Here is a 27,211-nt window from a genome sequence, read left to right as displayed (position 1 = left end):
GGGTGAGCCCACAAATGGGGTCCTGGAAATGGGGGTGATCCTGAAAAATTGGGGTGAGACTGGAAAATGGGATCCTGAAAAATGGGGGTGAGACTGGAAAATGGGGGTGAGCCCAAAAATGGGGGTGAGCCCGAAAAATAGGATTTCAGGAGTGGGATCTCTAAAAATGGGCATGATCCAGAAAAATGGGATCCTAAAAAATGGGTGTGATACTGAAAAATGGGATCCTGAAAATGGGATCCTGAAAAATTGGGGTGAGCCTGGAAATTGGGGTCCTGAAAATGGGGGTGAGACTGGAAATTGGGGTCCTGATGGGAAAATGGGATCTCGAAATGGGATCTCGAAAAATGGGGGTGATACTGAAAAAAGGGTGTGATCCCAAAAAATGGGGTCCTGAAAAGCGGGATTCTAGAAAAAGCGTGTAATCCTGAAAAATGGGTGTGTTCCCAAAAAATGGATCCCAAAAAAAGATTTTATCCCAAAACCAGGACCTCAGAGCCTTTCCTGTGCCTAAAGGAGCTCCAGGAGAGCTGGAGAGGGACTGGGGACAAGGGCTGGAGGGACAGGACACAGGGAATGGGGACACACTGGGAAAGGGGAGATTGAAATGGGATTTTGGGCAGGAATGAGGATGGGGAGGGCTGGGATGGAATTCCCAGAGAAGCTGTGGCTGCCCCTGGATCCCTGGAGTGTCCAAGGCCAGGTTGGAATTTGGCTCAGTGGAACTCAATGGTTTTTAAAGTCTTTAAAATCCCTTTCGGCCCAAACCATTCCTGAGAAATTAGGGATCAGGAAAAGCAGATTTTCTGGAATATTTGGCACCAGGAAAGGCAGATTTTCTGGAATATTTGGCACCAGGAAAGGCAGATTTTCTGGAATATTTGGCACCAGGAAAAGCAGATTTTCTGGAATATTTGGCACCAGGAAAGGCAGATTTTCTGGAATATTTGGCGCCAGGAAAAGCAGATTTCCTGGCAGATCAGGGAATTGGAGCCCCCTGGGGTAGCAGAAGGTGTCCCTGGGGGTGACATGGGATGGATTTGGGGTTTGTTCCCATTCTGTGTCCCCAGCTGACCCCACAGCTTCCCCATGGCTGCAGCAACTTCCCAGTTCCTGCTTTCCCACTTCCCAGTTCCCACATTCCCACTTCCCAGTTCAGTTCCCACATTCCCACTTCCCCATTTCCACTTCCCCTGCCCTGGTTTCTGCTCTGGGATTTTTGCTGAGCTCTCAGCTCTGCTTCTGCTGCTTCCTCCCCATGTGGGGCTGGGAAAGAGTGATGGGGAGAAATCCCAGAATTTGATCCTGATATGGGAATGATTAATAAATCCCAGATTTTGATCCTGATCTGGGAATGATTAATAAGTTCTGGATTTTAATCCTGAGCTGGGAGTGATTCATGGGGAGAAATCCCAGAATTTGATCTTAATCTGGTAATGATTAATGGTTAATAAGTCCCACATTTTGATCTTGATATGGGAATGGTTAATAAATTCTGGATTAATGATTAATGGTTAATAAATTCTGGATTTTGATCCTGATCTGGGAATGGTTCATGGGGAGAAACCCCAGATTTTGATCCTGAAGTTGAAACAAATCCTAAATTCCTTGTTCTCTGTTTTTTCCCATTCCCAGCAGTTGGTTTTCATGGAAAAGCTGTCCAAATACACCCAGGCCAGGAGATCAAATCCTAAATTCCATGTTTTCCCCTTTTCCCCATTCCCAGCAATTAGTTTAGGTGGAAAAGCTTTCCCAATAGCCTGTGAGGTTGAACAAACCCTAAATTCCATTTTTCCCTTTTTTCTCATTCCTAACAATTAGTTTCTGTGGAAAAGCTTCCCAAATATGCCCAGACTGGGAGGTTGAAACAAATCCTAAATTCCATGTCTTTCCCTGTTTTTCTCTGCTCCCAACAATTGGTTTCTGTGGAAAAGCTGCCCAAACAGCCTGTGAGGTTGAAACAAATCCTAAATTCCATGTTTTTTCCCTTTTTCCCCATTCCCAGCAATTGGTTCCAGTGGAAAAGCTTCCCAAATACGCCCAGGCCGGGAGGTCAAAATAAATTCTAAATTCCATTTTTTCCCTTTTTTTGCCTTTCCCAGCAATTGCTTTCCATGGAAAAGCTTCCCAAATAGCCAGTGAGGTTAAAACAAATCCTAAATTCCATTTTTTTCCCTTTTTCCCCATTCCCAGCAATTGGTTCCAGTGGAAAAGCTGCCCCAGTAGCTTGTGAGGTTGAACAAATCCTAAATTCCATTTTTCCCCCTTTTTCCCCATTCCCAGCAATTGGTTCCAGTGGAAAAGCTGCCCCAGTAGCTTGTGAGGTTGAACAAATCCTAAATTCCATTTTTCCCCCTTTTTCCCCATTCCCAGCAATTGGTTCCAGTGGAAAAGCTCCCCAAATACGCCCAGGCTGGCTTTGAGGGATTCAAAACCCTGAACCGGATCCAGAGCAAGCTGTACCGAGCGGCACTGGAGACTGATGAGAACCTCCTGCTGTGTGCTCCCACGGTGAGATCCTGGGGTTTGGGGTGAAAATCCTGGGATTTGGGGGGTTTGGGGGATCAGAACCTCCTGCTGTGTGCTCAGACAGTGAGAAATCTTGAGATTTGGGGTGAAAATCCATGGGATTTGGGGATCAGAAGCTCCTGCTGTGTGTTCTGACAGTGAGAAATCCCAGGATTTGGGGTGAAATCCATGGGAATGGGGATTTGAGGGCTCAGAACCTCCTGCTGTGTGCTTCGACGGTAAATTCCGGGATTTGGGGTGAAAATCCATGGGAATGGGGGTGAAAATCCATGGGATTGGGGGTGAAATCCATGGGAATTGGGATTTGGGGAATCAGAACCTGCTTCTCTGGGCTCCCATGGTGAGAAATGCTGGGATTTGAGGTGAGATCCATTGGGATGAGCGGTTTAGGGGATCCTTTCCAGGGATTTTCTGGGATTTGAGCAGTTGGGGGAATCCTTTCCAGGGATTTTCTGGGATTTGGGGGATCATCTCCCCAGATAAACCGGGATTTTTTGGAATGGGGATCATTTTCCTGGAGAATCTGGGTTTTTTTTCTTGGGATTTGCTGGGATTTGAGCAGTTTGGGGATTCTTTCCAAGGATTTTTTGGGATCTGAGCCATTTCCCATTGCCAGGGCGCGGGGAAGACGAACGTGGCGCTGATGTGCATGCTGAGGGAGATCGGCAAACACATCAACATGGATGGAACCATCAATGTGGACGACTTCAAGATCATCTACATTGCTCCCATGAGGTCCTTGGTGCAGGAGATGGTGGGGAGCTTCGGGAAGGTGAGGGAATTTTGGGATTGGATGGATGGGTGGATGATGGATGGATGATGATGGATGATGATGGATGGATGATGGATGGATGGAGATGGAGGATGGGAGGGATGAGGGATGGATGATGGATGGATGGATGATGGATGGATGATGGATGGATGATGGATGGATGATGGATGGATGATGGATGATGGATGGATGGATGATGGATGGATGGATGATGGATGGATGGATGATGGATGGATGGATGATGGATGGATGATGATGGATGGATGATGATGGATGGATGGATGATGGATGGATGATGATGGATGGATGATGGATGATGGATGGATGGATGGATGATGGATGGATGATGGATGGATGATGATGATGGATGGATGGATGATGATGATGGATGGGTGGATGATGATGATGGATGGATGGATGATGATGGATGGATGGATGATGATGGATGGATGATGATGGATGGATGATGATGATGGATGGATGATGATGATGGATGGATGATGATGATGGATGGATGATGATGATGGATGGATGGATGATGATGATGGATGGATGGATGATGGATGAATGGATGATGATGATGGATGGATGATGATGATGACGATGATGATGATGATGGATGATGATGATGACGATGGATGGATGATGATGATGATGATGATGATGATGATGGATGGATGATGATGATGGATGGATGATGATGATGGATGGATGATGATGATGGATGGATGATGACGGATGGATGATGATGACGGATGGATGATGATGACGGATGGATGATGATGGATGGATGATGATGATGGATGGATGATGATGACGGATGGATGATGATGATGGATGATGATGATGATGGATGGATGATGATGATGGATGGATGATGATGATGATGGATGGATGATGATGATGATGGATGGATGATGATGATGGATGGATGATGATGATGATGGATGGATGATGATGATGATGGATGATGATGATGATGGATGGATGATGATGATGATGGATGGATGGATGATGATGGATGGTGGATGATGATGGATGGATGGATGATGATGGATGGGTGGATGATGGTGGATGGGTGGATGATGGTGGATGGGTGGATGATGGTGGATGGGTGGATGATGGTGGATGGGTGGATGATGATGGTGGATGAGTGGATGATGATGGTGGATGGGTGGATGATGATGGATGGGTGGATGATGATGGTGGATGGGTGGATGATGATGGTGGATGGGTGGATGATGATGATGGATGGATGATGATGATGGATGGATGATGATGATGATGGATGGATGATGATGATGGATGGATGATGATGATGATGGATGGGTGGATGATGATGGATGGGTGGATGATGATGGATGGGTGGATGATGATGGATGGGTGGATGATGATGGATGGGTGGATGATGATGGATGGGTGGATGATGGTGGATGGGTGGATGATGGTGGATGGGTGGATGATGGTGGATGGGTGGATGATGGTGGATGGGTGGATGATGGTGGATGGGTGGATGATGGTGGATGGGTGGATGATGATGGTGGATGGGTGGATGATGGTGGATGGGTGGATGATGGTGGTGGATGGGTGGATGATGGTGGTGGATGGGTGGATGATGGTGGTGGATGGGTGGATGATGATGGTGGATGGGTGGATGATGATGGTGGATGGGTGGATGATGATGGTGGATGGATGATGATGATGGTGGATGGATGATGATGATGGTGGATGGATGATGATGATGGTGGATGGATGATGATGATGGTGGATGGATGATGATGATGGTGGATGGATGATGATGATGGTGGATGGACGATGATGATGGTGGATGGACGATGATGATGGTGGATGGACGGATAGATGGACGGATGATGGATGATGATGATGATGGTGGATGGACGGATAGATGGACGGATGATGGATGGAGGGGATGGATAGATGGACAGATTGATAAGGGATGGACAGATGGATGGATGGATGGATGGAGACAAAGTCACATCTAGCTGGAGCCAGGCACCAGTGGTGTCCCCAGGGATCAGGATTGGATCCAGTCCTGTTCAGTATCACTGTCCATGATCCAGATCAAGGGCACCCTCAGTGAATGTGTGGATGACTCAAAGGTGGGTGGGATGTGGATCTGCTGGAAAAGGATCTGGAGAAAGGTCTGGAGCCCCAGGAGAGGCTGAGGGAGCTGGGAAAGGAGCTCAGCCTGGAGAAAAGGGGGATCAGGGCTCTGCACAACTCCTGACAGGAGGGGACAGCTGGGGGAATTTGGGATCTGACCCAGGGAACAGGGACAGGAGGAGAGGGAACAGCCTCAGGCTGGGACAGGGGAGGCTCAGGGTGGGATTTAGGGTGGATTTTGGGGTTATTCCTCCATGGAAAAGCTCTCCATGCTCATTCTGGGGGTTCTCTCTGATACTTTGTCACCTATGGGACAGGATGAGATGGAATGACCCCAGGGGACTTTTGGAATGGGATTTTGGGTGGATTTTGAGGTCATCCCTCCGTGGAAGGGCTCTCCACGCTCACCCTGTGGTTTCCCAGAGCACTTGGCCATTTATGGGACAGGATGAGCCAGAATGACCTCAGGGGACTTTTCAGTGGGATTTGGGGTGGGGTTTTGGGGTCATTCCTCCATGGAAAGGTCTTTCCATGCTCATCTCCTCGGCTTTTCCCCAGTACTTGGCCATATATGGGACAGGATGAGCAGGAACTGCCTCAGGGGACTTTTGGGTGGGATTTGGGGTGGATTTTGGGATCATTGCTCTACGGAAAGGTCTTTCCATGCTCATTCCGTGGGTTCTCTGCAGTGCTTGGCCACTATGGGACAGGATGAGCAGGAATGACCCCAGGGGACATTTGGGTGGGACTTGGGGTGGGATTTTGGGCAGGATTTAGGGTGGGATTTTGGGCAGAATTTTGGGTGGATTTTGGGATCAACCCTCCATGGAAAGGCTCTCCACATTCACCCCAGTGGCTTTTCCCCAGCGCTTGGCCACCTATGGGGACAGGATGAGCAGGAATGACCTCAGGGGACATTTGGGTGGGATTTGGGGTGGATTTTGGGATCATCCCTCCATTCAAAGCTCTCCCCACTCACCCCCTGGTTTCACAGCGCCTGGCCACCTACGGGATCACGGTGGCCGAGCTGACGGGTGACCACCAGCTGTGCAAGGAGGAGATCAGTGCCACGCAGATCATCGTGTGCACCCCGGAGAAGTGGGACATCATCACCCGCAAGGGCGGCGAGCGCACCTACACCCAGCTGGTGCGACTGGTCATACTGGTGAGCGCTGGGAGGGCTGCCCTGGGGCTGGAGCTGGGCTTTGGAGATGGTTCCACCCCAAAACGAGGTTGGGAGGGATCTGGGGGAGGAATTGTCACCTCTGATGGTGGGATGGAATTCCCAGAGAGGCTGTGGTGCCCCTGGATCCCTGGAGTGTCCAAGGCCAGGCTGGAGCAATCTGGGATAATTAAAGTGTCCCTACCCGTGGAAATGGGGTGGGATTTAGGGTCCCTTTCAGCCCAAACCATTCCAGGATTCCATGAGCTGGTTTAGATGGGATTTTGGGAAGGAATTTTTGCCCATGAAGGCAGTTAGGTTGCCCAGAGAAGATCTCAGAGCTTCCTGTGCCTGAAGAGGCTGCAGGAGAGCTGGAGAGGGACTGGGGACAAGGGCTGGAGGGACAGGACACGGAATCGGGACACACTGGGAAAGGGAGATTGCAGTGGGATTTTGGGCAGGAATGAGGGTGGAGAGGGATGGGATGGAATTCCCAGAGAAGCTGTGGCTGCCCCTGGATCCCTGGAGTGTCCAAGGCCAGGCTGGAGCACCCTGGGATGGTGGGAGATGTTCCTGCCATGGCATAGGTGGCACTGGATGGTATTTGAGGTCCTTCCAACCCAAACTACTCCATGACTCCATGTCCTGGTTTAGATGGGATTTTGGGAACAAATTCGGGAACAATTTTGGGATTCCCCTGCATCCCTGGGAATGTCCAAGGCCAGGTTGGAGCCACCTCCTCCATGGAAAGCATTCCTGCCTGTGGTGGCACTGGATGGATTGGGAGTGACGTCAAAACCATTCCAGGATTCCATGGGGTGGTTTAGATGAGATTTTGGGAGTGAGTTCCTGGCTGTGAGTGTGGTGAGGGGCTGGGATGGAATTCCATGGGAATTTATGGCTGCCTCATCCCTGGAGTGTCCAAGGCCAGGCTGGAGCCACCTGGTCCATGGAAGGTGTCCCTGCCTGTGGTGGCACTGGGTGGGATTTGAGGTCGCTTCCAACCCAAACTACTCCAGGATTCCATGAGCAGGTTTGGATGGGATTTGGGGAGGAATGCCTGGCTGTGGGTGTGGTGAGGGCCTGGGATGGAATTCCCAGAGAAGCTGTGGATGCTCCTGCATCCCTGGCAGTGCCCAAGGCCGTGCTGGATCACCCTGGCCCATGTCAGCTCTCCCTACCCACAGTTCCTCCAGCCGATTTTCGGGATCCTGCATCCCCCAACCCCACATTTGGGATCCCCACTGACCCCATATCCATGTCCATCCCACGCCAGGACGAGATCCACCTGCTGCACGATGACCGTGGCCCCGTGCTGGAGGCGCTGGTGGCCAGAGCCATCCGGAACATGGAGCTGACGCAGGAGGAGGTGCGGCTGGTGGGGCTCAGCGCCACGCTGCCCAACTACGAGGATGTGGCGACCTTCCTGCGCGTGGAGCCGGCCAGGGGGCTCTTCTACTTCGATAACAGGTGGGCATTCCAGAGGGGATTCCAGAGGGAATTCCAGAGGGGATTCCAGAGGGGATTCTGGAGGGAATTCTGGGAAAGGGGAAGGTGGTGGGAATTCCGCAAGGGATCTACAGGGAATTCTGGAAGAGGGTGTCCAGACGGAATTCTGGGAGAGGGGATTGATTCCCAGGGAATTCCAGGAGAGGGTGTCCAGAGATAATTCTGGGAAAGGGGATCTGCAGGGAATTCTGGAGAGGGGATTGATTCACAGGGAATTCCGGGAGAGGGGAGCCAGAGATAATTCTGGGAGAGGGGATCTGGAGGGAATTCTGGAGAGGGGATTCACTGGGAATCTCTGGCATCTCCCTCTGGGAGAGGGGATCTGTAGGGAATTCCTTCCCAAGAGGGGATTCACGGGGAATTCTGGAAGAGGGTGTCCAGAGGGAATTCCAGAGAGAGTATCTACAGGGAATTCTGGTTCAAGGACAGGTGTGGGATTCTGGGAGAGGGAATTCCAGTAGAGGGGAGCCAGAGAGAATTCTGGGGGAGGGAATTCTGCGGGAGGGAATCTGCAGGGAATTCCAGGAGAGGGAATTTCAGGAGAGGGAGCCATAGGGAATTCTGGGGAGGGGATCTGGAAGGAATTCTGGCTTGACAACAGGTGAGGAATTCTGGGAGAGGGTGACCCAAAGGGAATTCTAGGAGACAGAGCCACAGGGAATTCCAGAGAAGGAATTCCAGGAGAGGGGATCTTCAGGAGAATTCCAGGAGAGGGAATTCCAGGAGTGGGAGCCACAGGGAATTCTGGTTTGACAATAGATGAGGGAATTCCAGGAGAGGGTGTCCATAGGGAATTCTGGGAGAGGGAGATCCACAGGGAATTCTGGTTCAACAGCAGGTGTGGGATTCTGGGAGAGGGGATCCAGAGGGAATTCTGGGAGACAGAGCCACCAGCAATTCTGGGAGAGGGAATCTGCAGGGAATTCCAGAGAGGAGAGCGACAGAGAATTCTGGGGAGGGGATCTGGAGGGAATTCTAGGAGAGGGGAGCCGGTGGGAATTCCAAAGAGGGAATCTGGAGGGAATTCTGGTTAGATAATAGATGAGGGAATTCCGGGAGAGGGGAGCCAGTGGGAATTCTGAGAGGGTGATCCACAGGGAATTCCAGAGAGGGGATTGACAGGGAATTCTGGAGATGGAACTCTGGGAGAGGGAGCCACAGGCAATTCTGGAGAGGCTGTCCAGAGGGAATTCCGGGAGAGTGAGATCCACAGGGAATTCCAGAGTGTCCAGCTGGCTGGCTAAGCTCAGGACACAGTTATGGAATCAAAGGTGGTTTTGGGGTCTGGGATCTCATTTATGGCATTTTTGGGATCTGGGATCTCATTTATGCATTTATGGCATTTTTGGGATCTGGGATCTCCTCCCCACCCCTTTACGGCATTTTTGTGATCTGGGATATCATTCATGGCATTTTTGGGATTGGGATCTCATTGATGACATTTTTAGGATCTGGGATCTCATTGATGGCATTTTTGGGATTGGGATCTCATTCATGGCATTTCTGGGATCTCAGATCTCTCCATCCCACACATTGATGGCATTTTTGGGATTCCCTCCCCAGCAATACCCCAAACCCTCCCAACTCCCCTCAGTCGCGGCCCAAAGGAATTCAATCCCCCAAATTCCTTTGCATACAACATTTTTTCCATCCCATTCTCTCCCTGAATTCCCTTTCCCAGTTTCCGGCCGGTGCCTCTGGAGCAAACCTATGTGGGGATCACGGAGAAGAAAGCCATCAAACGCTTCCAGATCATGAACGAGATCGTCTACGAGAAAATCATGGAGCACGCCGGCAAAAACCAGGTGGGGATTCTGTCCTGATCCTCCTAATCCTGGGAAAAATGGGGATTTGGGGCCTTTTTTGGGTCCTGGTGATCCGGAGGGGTTCAGGGGAGGAGTTGGGTGGGGTTTGCCATGGAAAGTGAGAGGAAAGAAAATGAGTTTTTAGTTTTTTCCAGCTTGGATTAATTAGGAATTGTGCTTTTGGGATGAAGGAATTTTCATCCGTTCATCCATCAATCCCTGACTGCCAGGAGCATTAATTCCAGGCTGGGCCCTTTTCCTGGCTCTGCTGCCAGAATTCCCAGCTCATCCCAATCCCATTCCCAGCTCTTCCCAGTTCCCTTTTCCTGAGTCTGCTGCTGGAATTCCCAGCTCATCCCAATCCCATTCCCAGCATTCCAAGCTCATCCCAGTTCCCATGCTCATCCCATTCCCAGAATTCCCAGCTGATCCCAGTTCCCATTCCCAGTTCATCCCATTCCCATTCTCAGCATTCCCAGCTGATCCCGTTCCCATTCCCAGCTCATCCCAGTTCCCATTCCCAGCTCATCCCAGTTCCCAGTCCCAGCAGTCCCAGCTGATCTCATTCCCAGCTCTCTCAGCTCACCCTGTTCCCATTCCTGGCGGATCCCATTCCCATTCCTGGCGGATCCCGATCCCATTCCCAGCTCATCCTGATCCCATTCCCATCATTCCCAGCTCACCCCATCCCCATTCCCATTCCCATTCCCATCGTTCCCGGCTGACCCCGTTCCCGTGGCAGGTTCTGGTGTTCGTTCACTCGCGGAAGGAGACGGGCAAGACGGCGCGGGCGATCCGGGACATGTGTCTGGAGAAGGACACGCTGGGGCTGTTCCTGCGGGAGGGATCTGCCTCCACCGAGGTGCTGCGCACCGAGGCCGAGCAGTGCAAGGTGGGATCCGTGGGGAACGGGGAAATCCTGCGGGAAAAATGGGAACATCCTGCTGGGAAAACAGGAACATCCTGCGGGAAAACAGGGAAATCCTGCTGGGAAAGCGGGGAAATCCTGCGGGAAAATGGGAAATTCCTGTGGGAAAATGGGGGAAAAGGGGAAAATCCTGCTGGGAAAATGGGAACATCCTGCTGGGAGGTGGAAAAAGCTGGGAAAATCCTGCGGGAAAACGGGAAAATCTTGCGGGAAAATGGGAACATCCTGCGGGAAAATGGGAAAATCCTGCTGGGAATTGGGGAAAAATGGGAAAATCCTGCTGGGAGATGGGAAAAATGGGATGGGAGAAATGGGAAAATTCCTTAGGGACAGCCTTGTCCAGCCTTTCTCCATGGCAAGGCTGCAGTTCCCAATCCCGAGGGATTTCCCTGGATGTGGCACTTGGTGACCTCTGAGAGCTTCTCCAGCCTTTCCAACTCCATAATTCCACCATTCCCAGGATAAATTCCCAGCCTTTCCTCTGGGATGAATTCCCACCTTTTCCCTGGGATGAATTCCCACTTTTCTCCCAGGATATCCCACCCTTCCTTGGGCCTTTCTCTGGGCCTTTCCTTCCCAGCCTTTCTCCTGGGATGAAGTCCCAGCCTTTCCCCAGGATATCCCAAACTTTCCAAGGAAAATTCCCAGGTTGCCCCTGGGATGAATTCCCACCCTTCCCAGGATACCCCATACTTCCCGGGATGAATTCCCATCCTTCCCCCATATGAATTCCCAGCCTTTCTCCAGGATATCCCATCCTTCCAGGGGCAAATTCCCAGCCTTTCCCCGAGGATTAATTCCCATCCTTTTTCCAGGGATATCTCACCCTTCCCGGGATGACTTCCCTGCCTTTCTCCCAGGATGAATTCCCAGCCTTTCCCCCAGGATATCCCACCATTCCTGGGATGAATTCCCACCTTTCCCCCATATGAATTTCCAGCTTTTCTCCTGAGATATCCTGAACTTTCCAAGGAAGATTCCCAGGTTGCTCCTGGGATGAATTCCCACCCTTCCCAGGATACCCCATACTTCCCAGGATGAATTCCTACCTTTCCCCCATATGAATTCCCAGCCTTTCTCCAGGATATCCCATCCTTCCTGGGGCAAATTCCCAGCTTTTCCCTGAGGATGAATTCCCATCCTTTTTCTGGGGATATCCCACCCTTCCTTGGATGACTTCCCTGCCTTTCTCCCAGAATATCCCAATCTTCCTGGGGTTCATTCCCAGCCTTTCCCTTGGAATGAATTCCCAGCATTTCCCCCAGGCTATCCCACCCTTCCCAGGATGCATTCCCACCTTTTCCCCCGGGATCTCACGCCCTTCCTGGCATTATTGGGATGCATTTTTCCCGCAGAACCTGGAGCTGAAGGATCTCCTTCCCTACGGATTCGCCATCCACCACGCGGGGATGACACGTGTGGACAGAACCCTCGTGGAGGATCTGTTTGCTGACAAACACATCCAGGTGGGATGGAATTCCAGGGGAAATCCCGGATTTATGTGGGATTTTTATTTATTTAATTTTATTTTATTTTATTTTGTGGTATCTTATTTAATTTTATTTGTATTTTATTTTATTTATTTTTTATCAAACAACCTCAGCTCTTCAGATTCTCCAGGGGCAGCAGCTCTTCCAGAGGAAGTTGTTCTCTGGGTGCTTTCCCCTCACACTTCAATTCACAGATAGTTATTTTATTTTATTTTATTTTGGCAGGGAGGGTGTTTTTGTTTTGGCTTTTTTTTTTGTTTGTTTGTTTGTTTTTTGTTGGGGTTTTCTGGGGGTTTTTGGGGGTTTGGAGGTTTTTTTTGTTTGCTTTTATTGGGTTTTGGGGGTTTTTTGTATTTTGTTTCCTGTTTTTGTGGGGTTTTTTTGGAGGGGAGTTTATTGGTGGTGTTTTCTGGTTTTGTTGTTGTTTTTGTTTTGTTTTCTCTTTATTGTTTTTATAATATCATTTGTATTTTATTTGTATTTTATTTTGTTCTGTATTCTATTCCATTCTATTCCACTCTGCTCTGTTCCATTCTGTTCTATTCAGTTCCATTCCGTTCTATTCTGTTCTATTCATTTGTATTTCTACTTCTATTTCTACTTCTATTTCTACTTCTATTTCTACTTCTATTTCTACTTCTATTTCTACTTCTATTTCTACTTCTATTTCTACTTATTTCTATTGCTACTTCTATTTCTGTTTCTATTTCTGTTTCTATTCCATTCCATTTTTTGTTTGTTTATTTATCCTGGATTTACCCGGGGCAGGATCCTGGTAAAAACACACAAGATCTGTGCTTTCTGATTTGGGGAAAGTTGGGAGGTGAGAAAAGAGGATTGGGTGCCAGGAAAAGCAGCTTTTGTTGGAAATCAGGGATCAGGAAAAGCAGATTTCCTGGGAAATTTGCAGCCTGAGAGTTTTCCTGAGGTGGTCTAGAAAGGAAAAGTGGGAAAAGGGAATTTGGGTGCCAAGAAAAGCAGATTTCGTGGGAATTTGGGCACCAGGAAAAGCAGATTTCATGGGAATTAGATACAATGAAAAATAGCTTTTCTGGGAGATTTCCTGGGAAATTTCCATATGGACAGAAGGCAAAGGATTTTCCCAGAAAATTTTGGCTGCATTTGGATGTTCCTGGCTGGATTTGGAAGGTTCTTGGGGGGATTTGGACATTCCCAGCTGGTTTTGGGATGTTCCTGGGTGGATTTGGATGTTCCTGGCCAGGTTTGGGGGTTCCTGGCTGGATTTGGACGTTCCTGGGTGGATTTGGACGTTCCTGGGTGGATTTGGACGTTCCTGGTCATGTTTGGATGGTTCTGAACAGATTTGGACGTTCCTGGCCGGATTTGGAGGTTCCTGGCTAGATTTGCGAGGTTCTTGGGGGGATTTGGAGATTCCCAGCCAGATTTGGGATGTTCCTGGCTGGATTTGGAGGTTCCTGACTTGGTTTGGATGTTCTTGGTTGGGTTTGGATGCTCATGGTTGGGTTTTAGATGTTCCTGGCCAGGTTTGGATGTTCTTGGGTGTATTTGGACATTCCTGGCCGGATTTTGGACATTCCTGGCTAGATTTGGGGGTTCCTGGCTGGGTTTGGAGGTTCCTGGTTGGATTTAGATGTTCCTGGCCAGATTTTGGATGTTCCTGGCCAAGTTTGGAGGTTCCTGGCTTAGTTTGAATGTTCTTGGTTGGATTTGGACATTCCTGGGTGGATTTGGAGGATCCTGGGTGGATTTGGGAGGTTCTACGTGGATTTGGATGTTCCTGGATAGATTTTAGATGTTCCTGGCTGGATTTTGGACATTCCCAGCCAGATTTGGATGTTCCTGGCCAGGTTTGGAGGTTCTTGATTGGATTTGGATGCTCCTGGGTGGATTTGGACATTCCTGGGGGAATTTGAATGTTCCTGGTTGTATTTTGGGCATTCCTGGCCAGTTCTTAATGTTCTTGGTTGGGTTTGGAGGTTCCTGGCCAGGTTTGGATGTTTCTGGGTGGATTTTGAGGTTCCTGGACGGATTTTGGACATTCTTGGCCAGATTTGGGAGGTTCCTGGCTGGGTTTGGAGGTTTTTGGTTGGATTTAGATGTTCCTGGGTGGATTTTGGACATTCCTGGCCAGGTTTGAATGTTCTTGGTTAGATTTGAGTGTTCCTAGGTGGGTTTAGATGTTCCTGGTCAGATTTGAGAGTTTCCTGACTGGGTTTGGATATTTGTAGCTGGATTTTGGATGTTCCTGGCTGGATTTTGGACATTCCTGGCTGGATTTGGACATTCCCAGCCAGATTTTGGATGTTCCTGGTTGGATTTTGGGCATTCCTGGCCAGGTTTGGATGTTCTTGGTTGGGTTTGGATGTTCCTGGCCAGGTTTGGATGTTCTTGGTTGGATTTGAACATTCCCATCCAGATTTGGCTGTCCCCAACAGGATCTTCTCCCCGTTTCCAGGTGCTGGTGTCCACGGCCACGCTGGCCTGGGGGGTGAACCTGCCTGCCCACACGGTGATCATCAAGGGCACTCAGGTGTACAGCCCGGAGAAAGGCCGCTGGACAGAGCTGGGGGCGCTGGACATCCTGCAGGTGGGGATGGGGAACCTTGGGGGCTGGGCTGGGGTTGGCATTCCAGAATCCCATGGAAAATCCTGTGGAAATCCCGTGGAAATCCCATGGAAAATCCTGTGGAAAGTCCCCTTTTTGGGCTTCAGCCATGTCCCTGGTTCTTCCCAGGGCTGTGGGATGGGAAGGGGAGGGTGAAGAGTTCCTCAGGAATTCCTTGTCCAGAACCTCCTGAGATGATGATTCCTCAAGAATTTCTTGCCCAGACACTCCTGAGATGAGAATTCCTCAGGAATTCCTCAGGAATTCCTTGCCCAGACCCTCTTGAGATGAAAATTCCTCAGAAATTCCATGCCCTGATGCTCCTGGGATAATTCCTTGCCCAGACCCATCTGAGATAATTCCTTCAGAATTCCTTGCCAGAGCTGTCCCAGATAATTCCTCAAGAACTCGTTGCCCAGACCCTGCTGAGATGAGAATTCCTCAGGAATTCCTTGTCTCCTGCTGAGATAATTCCTCAAGAATTCCTTGCCCATCCCCATCCCAGATAATTCCTCAGGAATTCCTTTCCCATCTCCGTCCAAGACAATCCCAGGTTTCTCCCACCACCTGGAACAGCTGCAAGCTGAACTCTCCATCCCCAAAACCTCACAAAAAAGCCAAAATCCCTCAATTAACACTTGAATCCCTCAATACTGGAGACCAAACCAATGGAATTCCCAATCCTGGCCATTCCTGATCCCGTTTTCCCATTTTCCCAGATGCTGGGCCGTGCCGGGTGGCCTCAGTACGACACCAAGGGCGAGGGAATCCTCATCACTTCCCATGGGGAGCTCCAGTACTACCTGTCCCTGCTGAGAGAATTCCTCAGGAATTCCTTACCCAGACCTATCCCAGACAATTCCTCAGGAATTCCATTTCCTGATGTTCCTGAGATAATTCCTTACCAGGCCCATCTGAGATAGGAATTCCTTGTCTCCTGCTGAGATAATTCCTCAAGAATTCCTTGCCCAGACCCACCTGAAATCATAATTCCTCAGGAATTTGTTTCCCATCTCCATCCCACACAATCCCAGGTTTCTCCCACCACCTGGAACAGCCGCAGGCTGAACTCTCCCAAAAACCCCCAAAAAAGCAGAAATCTCTCAGTTAATGCTTGAATTTTTCAATATTGAAGATCAAACCAATGGAAATTCCCAATCCCCGCCATTCCTGATCCCGTTTTCCCATTTTCCTAGATGCTGGGCCGTGCCGGGCGGCCTCAGTATGACACCAAGGGAGAGGGAATCCTCATCACCTCCCACGGGGAGCTGCAGTACTACCTGTCCCTGCTGAACCAGCAGCTGCCCATCGAGAGCCAGATGGTGGCCAAGCTGCCCGACATGCTCAACGCCGAGGCCGTGCTGGGCAACGTCCAGAACGCCAAGGTCGGCGGGAATTCCGGAATTCCGGAGGGATCTGGGGATGTGGGAGGTTGGGAGGGGGTTTGGGAGGGTGGTGAGGGGAAGGGAAGGAAGTTTGGGGTGTTTTGGGGGTTAGTTACGGGATGTTTTCCGGAATTGAAAGGAAAGAGGGAAAGGGGAGGAATGAAAGGGAGTTAGGCACCAGGGAAAGCGAATTTCCTGGGAAATTGGGAGCCAGGAAAAGGAGCTTTCCTGGGATATTTGCAGCAGGAGTTTTGCTGAGCTTGCCTAGAAAAGGGAGCTGGGAAAAGGGAATTAAGGACTGGGAAAAGCAGCTTTCCTGGGAAATGTGGAGCCAGGAAAAGCAACTTTCCTGGGAGATTTACACCCTGAGAGATTTGTTCGTCTTGTCTGTGAAGGGAAACTGGGAAAAGGGAGTTAGGCACCAGGAGAAGGAGCTTTTCTGGGAAATTGGGAGCCAGGAAAAGCAGCCTGGGAAATTTTCAGCCTGAGTTTTGCTGGTCTAGAAAGGTAAAGTGGGAAAAGGGAATTAGGCACCAGGAAAAGCAGCTTTTCCTAGAAAATCAGGCACCAGGAAAAGCGGCTTTCCCAGGATTTCCCAGCTCCCTTTCCAGGTGCTCCAGTGGGATTTAGCCAAGATCAGCTCAGCTCCCAGCTCTGGATCCCCTTTTCTCCCGGGATCTGATGGGATTTGGGAATTTGGGGTTTGGGAATTCCCTCAGGACGCTGTGAACTGGGATCTGATGGGATTTGGGAATTTGGGAATTCCCTCAGGACGCTGTGAACTGGCTGGGCTACACATACCTGTACATCCGGATGCTCCGGTCTCCGACCCTTTACGGGATTTCCCACGAGGACCTGAAGGCTGACCCTCTCCTGGAGCAGAGGCGCCTCGACCTCGTGCACACCGCGGCACTGATGCTGGACAAGAACAACCTGGTCAAGTACGACAAGAAAACCGGGAATTTCCAGGTGAGGGGGTGGGAAAAGGGGGATTGAGGGGTGGGGTGGTGGGAAAATGGGGGATTTCTGGGTAGGATGGTAGGAAAATGGGGAATTTCCTGGTGAGGAGGTGGGAAAACAGGGAATTTCGAGGCAGGAGGCTGAGAAGAGGGAGAATTTCTGGGTGAGGAGGCAGGAAAATGGGGAATTTGCTGGTGGGATGGTAAGAAAATGGGGAATTTCCAGGTGGGGTGGCAGAAAAATGGGAAATTTCTAGGTGAGGAGGCAGGAAAATGGGGAATTTCCTGGTGAGGAGGCAGGAAAATGAGAAAATTTCCTGGTACCAGGGACAGTTGGAATCCCATGGTTTCTCCCATCATTCCCATGGTTCTTCTGGTGATTCCGGCTGTTGTCCTGGCCGTTCCCATGGTTTCTTTCAGTTGTTCCTGTGGTTTCTCCCAACCATTCCCATGGCTTCTCCCTGGTAATTCCCGATTTTCTCCCGCTGACTCCGGCTGTTGTCCTGGCTGTTCCCATGGTTTCTCCCAACCATTCCCGTGGTTTCTCCCCATGACTCCCACCGTTCTCCGGCGTTTTCCGGTGATTCTGGCTGTTGTCCCGGTGGTTCCAAATGTTCTCCTGGCCATTCCCATGGTTTCTCCTCTCTGTTCCTGCTGTTCTTCCAGTGATTCTGGCTGTTGTCCTCGCCATTCCCATGATTTCTCCCCACCATTCCCATGGTTTTTCCTCACCATTCCCGTGGTTTCTCTCCATGGTTCCCAATGTTCTCCCGGTGACTCCGGCTGTTGTCCGGCTGTTGTCCTGGCAGGTGACGGAGCTGGGCCGCATCGCCAGCCATTACTACATCACCAACGAGACGGTGCAGACCTACAACCAGCTGCTGAAGCCCACGCTGAGCGAGATCGAGCTCTTCCGGGTGTTCTCGCTGTCCTCGGAGTTCCGGAACATCACCGTGCGCGAGGTATGGCTCGGAACAAGCGTGACAATGGCCAAGGGTGACAAATCGCTGCGGGTGACAATGGCTGTGGGTGACAAAGGGCAGGGGTGAAAATGGCTGCGGGTGACAATGGCCACGGGTGACAGTGACCAAAAACCAAAAACTGACCAAAAACCAACTCCAACACCAACCAAAGATTGAAAACTAAAAACTGACCAACACCCAACACCAACCAAAACCCAAAAACTGCCAAAAACCAACACCCAACACAAACCAAAAACTAACCAAAAACTAACACCCAACACTAACACCAGCCAATAACTGACCAAAAACCAAGCAAACACCAACACCTACCAAAAACTAAAAACTGGCCAAAAACCAACACTGAAAACCAACCAAAAGCCAACATCTGCTCTAACACCGGCAACCAACACAAACACCAATGCTGACCAACAACCAGCACCCAACAGCCGTGGGTGACAGTAGCCAACAGCCAGCACAAACACTAACCAAAACCCAACACCAGCCAAAAATCAACAGCCAATCACACCCAACACCAACTGAAAACCAACAACCAACCACATCCAACAGCCAACAACTATCACCCACTACCAACACCAACTGAAAACCAGCAGCCATCACCCAACAGCCAACACCCAGAGCCAACCAAAAATCAACCATCACACAACAGCCAACAACCAACACCGACACCCAACACCAACCAAAGACCAAAAACCAACACCCAACACCAACCAAAACCAACAACCGTCACCTAACACCCAACAGCAGCCAACACCTACCAACAACCAGCACCAACCACATCCAACAGCCAATCACACCCAACAGCCAACACCAACTGAAAACCAACAACCATCACCCAACAGCCAACAACCAAAACCAACCAAAACCCAACAACACACAACAGCCAACAACCATCACCCAACAGCCAACAACCAAAACCAACCAAAACACTCAACACCAACACCCAACACCAACTGAAGACCAAAAATTGACCAAAAACCCAACACCCTACAGCTGACAACCATCACCAACACCCAACAGCCAACACCAACCACAAACCAGCAATCATCACCCAACAACAGCCAACACCCAACAGCCAACACCAACCACACCTAACGCTCAACACCCAACAGCCAATCACGCCCAACAGCCAATCACGCCCAACAGCCAACACCAGCTGAAAACCAACAACCATCACCCAAAACCAGCCAACACCAATCATACCCAACATCAACACTAACCAACACCCAACACCAACCAAAAACCAACAACTAGCCACACCCAGTACCAACCACACCCAACACAAACAAAAAACCAGCAGTCAGCCTCACCACCAACCATACCCAACACCAGTCACACCCAACATCAACATCAACCAACACCAGTCACACCCAACATCAACACCAATCACACCCAACACCAACACAAGCCAACACCCAACACCAATCACACCCAACACCAACACAAGCCAACACCCAACACCAATCACACCCAACACCAACACAAGCCAACACCCAACACCAATCACACCCAACACCAACACAAGCCAACACCCAACACCAATCACACCCAACATCAACACAAACCAACACCCAACACCAATCACAACCAGCCCCAACCAGGCTGTTTCCCGCAGGAGGAGAAGCTGGAGCTGCAGAAGCTGCTGGAGCGAGTGCCCATCCCGGTGAAGGAGAGCATCGAGGAGCCCAGCGCCAAGGTCAGCCAGCTGGGAATTCCCGCCGGGAAATTGGGATCAGGAAAAGCAGATTTCCTGGCAGGAAATTGGGATCAGGAAAAGCAGCTTTCCTGGGAAATTTGAAGCATGAGAGTTTTGCTGAGCTAATCTAGAAAGGGGAGTTGAGAAAAAAGGAATAGGAACCAGGAGAAGCAGCTTTTCTGGGAAATTTGGATCAGGAAAAGCAGCTTTCCTCAGAGATTTTCATCCTGAGAATTTTGCTGAGCTGGTCTGGAAAGGTGAACTTGGAGAAGGGAATTAGGAACGAGGGAAAGCAGCTTTCCTGGAGAGTTAGGGATTAGGAAAAGCAGCTTTCCCAGGAAATTTGGAAAGGAGAGTTTTGCAGAGTTGGTCTAGGAAGGGAAACCATGAAAAGGGAAGTGGAGACCAGGAAAAGCAGCTTTTTTTGGGAAATTGGGGATGAGGAAAATCAACTTTCCTGGGAATTTGGGCGTCAGGAAAAGCACCTTTTTTGGGAAATTAGGCATCAGGAAAAGCAGCTTTAATGGGAATTTGGGCACCAGGAAAAGAGATTTTTTGGGAATTGGGGATGAAGAAAATCAACTTTCCTGGGAATTTGGGCATCAGGAAAAGCTGCTTTTTTTGGGAATTTGGGCCCCAGGAAAAGCAGCTTTTTTGGGACATTCCCTGACTCTCTCCCTTGCCGTTCCAGATCAACGTCCTGCTCCAGGCGTTCATCTCCCAGCTGAAGCTCGAGGGTTTTGCCCTCATGGCTGACATGGTCTATGTGACCCAGGTGAGACCCAAACCTGGGGAATAATGGGATTTGGGGATTTTTCCAGGGGAAATGTGGGAATCCTGTGGGATTGGGTTGGAGATGATGTCATTTTGGGGTGGGACCAGCTGGGATTCCTGGTCTTTTCCACCCCAGACTGCTCTGGGGAGGGATTGGGATTTGGGATTTGGGAATTGGGGAATTTAGGAATTGGGGAATTTGGGAATTGAGGATCCTGGACTCTCCTGTTCTACACTCTGCTGGGAGGCTGATGAGAATTTGGGATGGGGATTTGGGATTTTTGGTATTTGGGAATTTTTGGGGTGGATCTGGACTCTCCTGTTCCCAGTCTGCAGGGAGGCTGATGAGAATTCAGGATTTTTGGGATTCAGGATTTTTGGGATTTGGGGAATTGGGGATTTTTGGGAATTCGGGATTTTTGGGATTTGGGGAATTGGGGATTTTTGGGAATTCGGGATTTTTGGGATTGGGGATTTCTGGGATTCAGGAATTAGGGATGTATCTGGAGCTGTTCCCATTCCCAGTCTGCAGGGAGGCTAATGAGAATTCAGGGTTTTTGGGAATTCAGGATTTTTGGGATTCGGGAATTTGGGGTGTATCCAGCCTCTCCCATTCCCAGTCTGCAGGGAGGCTGATGAGAATTCGGGATTTTCAGGATTCAGGATTTTTGGGATTGGGCGATGGGGGATTTTTGGGATTTGGGATTTTTGGGAATTGTGGATGGATTCAGCCTCTCCCGTTGGCAGTCTGCCGGGTGGCTGATGCGAATTCAGGATTTTTGGGATTCAGGATATTTGGGATTCGGGATTTTTGGGATTTGGGATTTTTGGGAATTTGGGATGTGTCCGACCTCTCCCGTTGGCAGTCTGCCGGGCGGCTGATGAGAATTCGGGATTTTGGGGATTCGGGATTTTTGGGGATTTGGGAATTGTGGATGTATCCAGCCTCTCCTGTTGGCAGTCCGCCGGGCGGCTGATGCGAATTTGGGATTTTTGGGGATTTGGGAATTGGGAATTTGGGAATTATGGATGTATCCAGCCTCTCCCATTCCCAGTCCGCCGGGCGGCTGATGAGAATTTGGGATTTTTGGGATTCAGGATTTTTGGGCATTTGGGATTTTTGGGAATTGGGATTTGGGATTCGGGATTTTTGGGAATTATGGATGTATCCAGCCTCCCCCATTCCCAGTCCGCCGGGCGGCTGATGAGAATTCGGGGTTTTTGGGATTCAGGATATTTGGGATTTGGGATATTTGGGATTCGGGATTTTTGGGATTCAGGATTTTTGGGGATTTGGGATTCGGGATTTTTGGGAATTATGGATGTATCCCGCCTCTCCCATTGGCAGTCCGCCGGGCGGCTGATGCGCGCCATCTTCGAGATCGTGCTGAACCGCGGCTGGGCTCAGCTGAGCGACAAAACCCTCAACCTCTGCAAGATGATCGACAAACGCATGTGAGTGGGGAGGGGAAACAGTGGGGAGAACAACGGGGGAAACAATGGGAAGAATGGGAAAAGCAATGGGGAATACAATGGGAAAAACAATGGGAAAAACGGGAAAAAGGGGAAAAACAACAGGGAAAACAATGGGGAAAATTGGAAAACAACGGGGAAAACAACAGGAAAAACAACAGGGAAAATAATGGGAAAAACAGGGAAAAACAATGGGGAGAACAACATGAAAAACAACAGGAAAAACGGGAAAAATGGGAATTCTAGGGCTGGAGGGGAAAAATTGTTGGGATAAATTACCTGGTTGGGGGAGAAAAATGGGAATTTTGGAGCTGGGTGTGGAGATCATTAGGGGAATAAGGTATAAAAAAGTATTAAAACATATAAAAAGGTATAAAAAGTAACAAAAAGTATAAAAATGATATAAAAATGGTGTAAAAAGGTATAAAATTTTATATGATAAATAGAATATCAAACTACAAAAATTCCAAGCACATGGGCTAAGGGTATAGGGAATATAGAAAAGGTATAAAAATGTGTAAAAGGGCATACAAAGATATTTTTATAATGAAAATAAAATGCAAGAATAGAGATTGAAAAGAAGTAAAGACAAAATGCAAGTAAAAAGAAATAAGAATACATAGAATAAAATAAAATAGAAGTAGACACATGGATAAAAATACAAAAGAGTGTATAGAAAGGAAAAGTTAAAATTGTCAGGTGTGACCTGGAAATCCTGGGATAATTCTAGAATAATTCCAGGATAATTCCGGGATAATTCCCAAATAATTCCTGAATAATTCCTGAATAATTCCCGAATAATTCCCATGTAATTTCTGGGATAATTCTGGAATAATTCCCAAATAATTCCTGAATAATTCCTGTATAATTCCACGGTAATTCCGGGATAATTCCTCAATAATTCCAGGATAAATCCCGAATAATTCCTGGGATAAATCCCAAATAATTCTGAAATAATTCTGGGATAATTCCTGAATAATTCTGGGATAATTCCAGAATAATTCCTGAATAATCCCGGCTAGTTCCTGGGATAATTCCCAAATAATTCCAGGATAATTCCTGAATAATTCTGGGATAATTCTGGAATAATTCCCATCTAATTTCTGAATAATTCCCAAATAATTCCCAGATAATCCCAGCTAATTCCTGGGATAATTCTGGAATAATTCCCGTCTAATCCCGTGTCCCAGGTGGCAGTCGATGTGTCCCCTGCGGCAGTTCAAGAAGCTCCCCGAGGAGGTGGTGAAGAAAATCGAGAAGAAGAATTTCCCCTTCGAGAGACTTTATGACCTCAACCACAACGAGATCGGTGGGGAATTCCCGAATCCGGGAAAGAGAGGGAATTCCTGAAAAAATATGGGAAAAGGGAGCAGGAATTCCCAAAAAAATATGGGAAGAGGAGGAGGGGATTCCTGAAAAAATATGGGAAAAGGGAGTGGGAGTTCCTGAGAAAATCCGGGAAAAGGGAATTCCCAAAAATCTGGGAAGAGGGAATTCCTGAAAAAAATATGGGAAAAGGGAATTCCCAAAAGAATATAGGAAAAGGGAGAGGGAATTCCTGAAAAAATCTGGGAAAAGGGAATTCCCAAAAGAATATGGGAAAAGGGAGTGGGAATTCCCGAGAAAATCCGGGAAAAGGGAATTCCTGAAAAAAATCTGCGAAAAGGGAATTCCTGAAAAAATCCAGGAAAAGGGATCGGGAATTCCTGAAGAAATGTGGGAAAAGGGAATTCCTGAAAAAATATGGAAAAAGGGATCTGGGAATTCCTGAAAAAAATATGGGATGGAAGGGATTTGGAATCCCCTGAATCTGGGAAAAGGGATCGGGAGTTCCCAAATTAATCCAGGAAAAGGGATCGGGAATTCCTGAATAAATACGGGAAAAGGGAGCGGGAATTCCCAAATCTGCTATTCCCAAATAAATCTGGGAAAGGGATCTGGGAATTCCTGAATAAATCTGGGAGAAGGGAATTCCCAAAAAAATTCAGGAAAAGGGATCTGGGATTGCCAAATAAATATGGGATGGAAGGGATTCGGGATCCCCTGAATTCCGGAAAAAGGATTGGGAATGCCCGAATAAATCCGGGAAGAGGGAGTGGGAATTCCCACTCTGCGATTCTCAAATAAATCTGGGAAAGGGATCTGGTAATTCCCAAATTAATTCAGGAAAAGGGATCCAGGATTCCTAAATAAATCCGGGAAAAGGGATCCAGGATTCCTAAATAAATCTGGGAAAGGGGATCAGGAATTCCCAAATAAATATGGGAAAAGGATCTGGGATTCCCAAATCCGGGATGGGAGGATTTGGGATCTGTGAGTGACTCTGTGAGCTCAAAAATCCGGGAAAAGGGATCTGGGATTCCTGAAAAAATAACGGGATGGAAGGGATTCAGGATCCCCTGAATCCAGGAAAAGGGATTGGGAATTCCCGAAAAAATGTGGGAAAAGGGATCCAGGAATTCCCAAATCTGCATTTCCCAAATAAATCTGGGAAAGGGATCTGGGAATTCCTGAATAAATCTGGGAAAAGGGGTTGAGATTCCCAAATCTAAGAAAAAGGGATCAGGAATTCCCAAAAAAATACAGGAAAAGGCAGCAGAAATTGCCGAATAAATATGGGATGGAAGGGATTCGGGATCTCCTGAATTCGGGAAAAGGGATTGGGAATTCCTGCATAAATCTGGGAAAGGGGATCTGGGAATTCCCAAATTAATGCAGGAAAAGGGATCTGGGATTCCCAAATAAATATGGGAAAAGGGATCCAAGAATTCTCAAATCTGGGATGGGGAGAGGTTTGGTACCAGGAAAATCCGGGATTCCTAAATAAATCCGGGAAAAGGGATCCGGGAATTCCCAAATAAATCTGGAAAAGGGATCTGGGAATTCCCAAATCTGGGAAAAGGGGAGGAGTTTGGGATCCCCAAATCATCAGGCTGAATTGTAAAAACGGTCAGGGAAAAATGGAAATTTTTTTTAAGGAAAAAAGGGAATTTTGGGGTTGAATTGTGAACATCATTGGGAAAAAGTCCCTGATTGGGGGAAAATCAGGAATTTTGGGGCTGAAGTGTAAAAATAAGGGAAAATGCTGTGCTGAGGGAAAAAGTCTTTTTTTTTTTTTTTTAAGGGAAAAAGGGAATTCTGGGGTTGAATTGTGAAAATCATTGGGGAAAAGTTCCCTGACTGGAGGAAAAATGGAATTTTTTTTAAGGAAAAAAGGGAATTTTAGGGTGGAATTGTGAAAATCATCAGGAAAAATGCCTTGATTGGGGGAAAAATGGAAATTTTGGGACTGAATTGTAAAAATAATCAGGGAAAAATTGAATTTTTTTTAAGGAAAGAAGGGAATTCTGGGGTGGAATTGTGAACATCACTGGGGGAAATGCCCTGACTGGAGGAAAAATTGAATTTTTTTGAAGGAAAAAAGGGAATTTTGGGGTTGAATTGTGAAAATCATCAGGAAAAAATCCCTGACTGGAGGGAAAACCAGGAATTTTGGGGTGAATTATAAAAATTATTAGGGAAAAATGGAGTTTTTTTAAATGAAAAATGGGAATTTTGGGGTGGAACTGTGAAATTCCCTCAATCCCACTCCTGTGATTTTTCCCTTTCCCAGGGGAGTTGATCCGGATGCCGAAAATGGGGAAAACCATCCACAAGTATGTTCACCTGTTCCCCAAATTGGAGTTATCTGTGCACCTGCAGCCCATCACCCGCTCCACGCTCAAGGTGGAGCTCACCATCGCCCCCGACTTCCAGTGGGACGAGAAGGTCAGAGGGGAATGGGGAAAATGGGGATTTTGGGGGAAAAAATGGGGATTTTGGGGGAAAAATGGGGATTTTGGGGCTGGAGTGTGGAAATTGTCAGGGTAAATGCCATGATGGGGGAAAAAATCCCAAAAAAAACCGGGATTTTGGGGGGGAAATGGGAATTCTGGGACTGGAGTGGGGAAAATGTTGGGAGAAATGCTCTATTTGGGGGGAACAATGGGAATTTTGGGGCTGAGGGTGGAGATGGTCAGGGGAATGTGCTGAGTGGGGGGAAAAGGGGAATTTTGGGGCTGGATTGTTAAAAATAATGAGGATAAATGCCCTATTTTCACCTGTTTGGGGAGGAAATGGGAATTTTGGGACTGGAGTGTAAAAATTGTTGGGAGAAATGCTCTATTTAGGGGGGGAAATGGGAATTCTGGGGTTGGAGTGAGGAAATTGTTGGGAGAAATGCTGTGGTTGGGGGGAAAAATGGGAATTTTGGGGAAAATGGGAATTTTGGGGCTGGGGGGGTGAAAATTTTCAAGGTAAATGCCCTATTTGGGGGCAAAAATGGGAATTTTGGGGGGAAAATGGGAATTTTGGGGTTGGAGTAGGGAAATTGTTGGGAGAAATGCCCTTGGTTGGGGGAAAAAAATCCCAAAAAAATGGGAATTTTGGGACTGGAGTGTGGAAATTCTCAGGGAAAATCCGAAAACAAACGGGGTTAGGGGAAAAAAGGGAATTTTGGGGTTGAAATTGTTGGGAGAAATGCTCTGTTTGGGAGGGAAATGGGAATTTTGGGGCTGGGGGGTGAAAATTATGAGGATAAATGCTCTGTTTGGAGGCAAAAATGGGGATTCTGGGGTTGGAGTGGGGAAATTGTTGGGGGAAATGTCCTGGTTGGGGGAGAAAATCCGAAAACAAATGGGATTTGTGGGGAAAAACAGGAATTTTGGGGCTGGGATGCGGAAATTATTAGGATAAATGTGCTGTTTTCACCTGTTTGGGGGGGAAATGGGAATTTTGGGGCTGGAGTGTGGGAATTGTTGGGGTAAATGCCATGGCTGGGGGGAAAAATCCCAAAACAGATGTAGTTGGGGGGGAAAAATGAGAATTCTGGGGTTGAAGCGTAAAAATCACACAGGCAAACACATTCTTTGGGTGAAAAGGAGGAGTTTTGAGTTGAATTGTGAAAACCATCAGGAAAAATCCCCTGCTTGGGGGGAAAAAGAGGAATTTTGGGGTTGAGGTGTAAAAATCACAAAGGCAAACACACTCCTGGGGTAAA

The 27,211-nt window shown here is 48.3% G+C and overlaps 1 protein-coding gene across 7 annotated transcripts in view; it reads left to right on the top strand.

Annotated features, from left to right (window-relative positions):
* SNRNP200 (small nuclear ribonucleoprotein U5 subunit 200) overlaps positions 1 to 27,211 on the top strand; it is a 78,963-nt gene that overhangs the window by 27,626 nt on the left and 24,126 nt on the right. For all 7 annotated transcript variants that reach the window (XM_085080871.1, XM_085080870.1, XM_085080872.1 and 4 more), the window contains 16 exons: positions 2,374 to 2,511; positions 3,146 to 3,301; positions 6,420 to 6,590; positions 7,864 to 8,057; positions 9,778 to 9,901; positions 10,644 to 10,793; positions 12,185 to 12,295; positions 14,757 to 14,888; positions 16,103 to 16,291; positions 17,063 to 17,260; positions 18,060 to 18,212; positions 19,846 to 19,926; positions 20,618 to 20,701; positions 22,049 to 22,155; positions 23,364 to 23,482; positions 25,787 to 25,941. In XM_085080871.1, the coding sequence (XP_084936997.1) occupies positions 2,374 to 2,511; positions 3,146 to 3,301; positions 6,420 to 6,590; positions 7,864 to 8,057; positions 9,778 to 9,901; positions 10,644 to 10,793; positions 12,185 to 12,295; positions 14,757 to 14,888; positions 16,103 to 16,291; positions 17,063 to 17,260; positions 18,060 to 18,212; positions 19,846 to 19,926; positions 20,618 to 20,701; positions 22,049 to 22,155; positions 23,364 to 23,482; positions 25,787 to 25,941 (2,262 nt within the window). The remainder of the gene's footprint in view (positions 1 to 2,373; positions 2,512 to 3,145; positions 3,302 to 6,419; positions 6,591 to 7,863; positions 8,058 to 9,777; positions 9,902 to 10,643; positions 10,794 to 12,184; positions 12,296 to 14,756; positions 14,889 to 16,102; positions 16,292 to 17,062; positions 17,261 to 18,059; positions 18,213 to 19,845; positions 19,927 to 20,617; positions 20,702 to 22,048; positions 22,156 to 23,363; positions 23,483 to 25,786; positions 25,942 to 27,211) is intronic.

This window comes from Lichenostomus cassidix, chromosome 22, assembly GCF_008360975.1.
Source record: "Lichenostomus cassidix isolate B80296 chromosome 22, HeHo_3.0, whole genome shotgun sequence".
Classification (NCBI taxonomy): domain Eukaryota; kingdom Metazoa; phylum Chordata; class Aves; order Passeriformes; family Meliphagidae; genus Lichenostomus; species Lichenostomus cassidix.
Note: the sequence above shows the minus strand (reverse complement) of the source record. Positions and strands in the feature narration are given on the sequence as shown.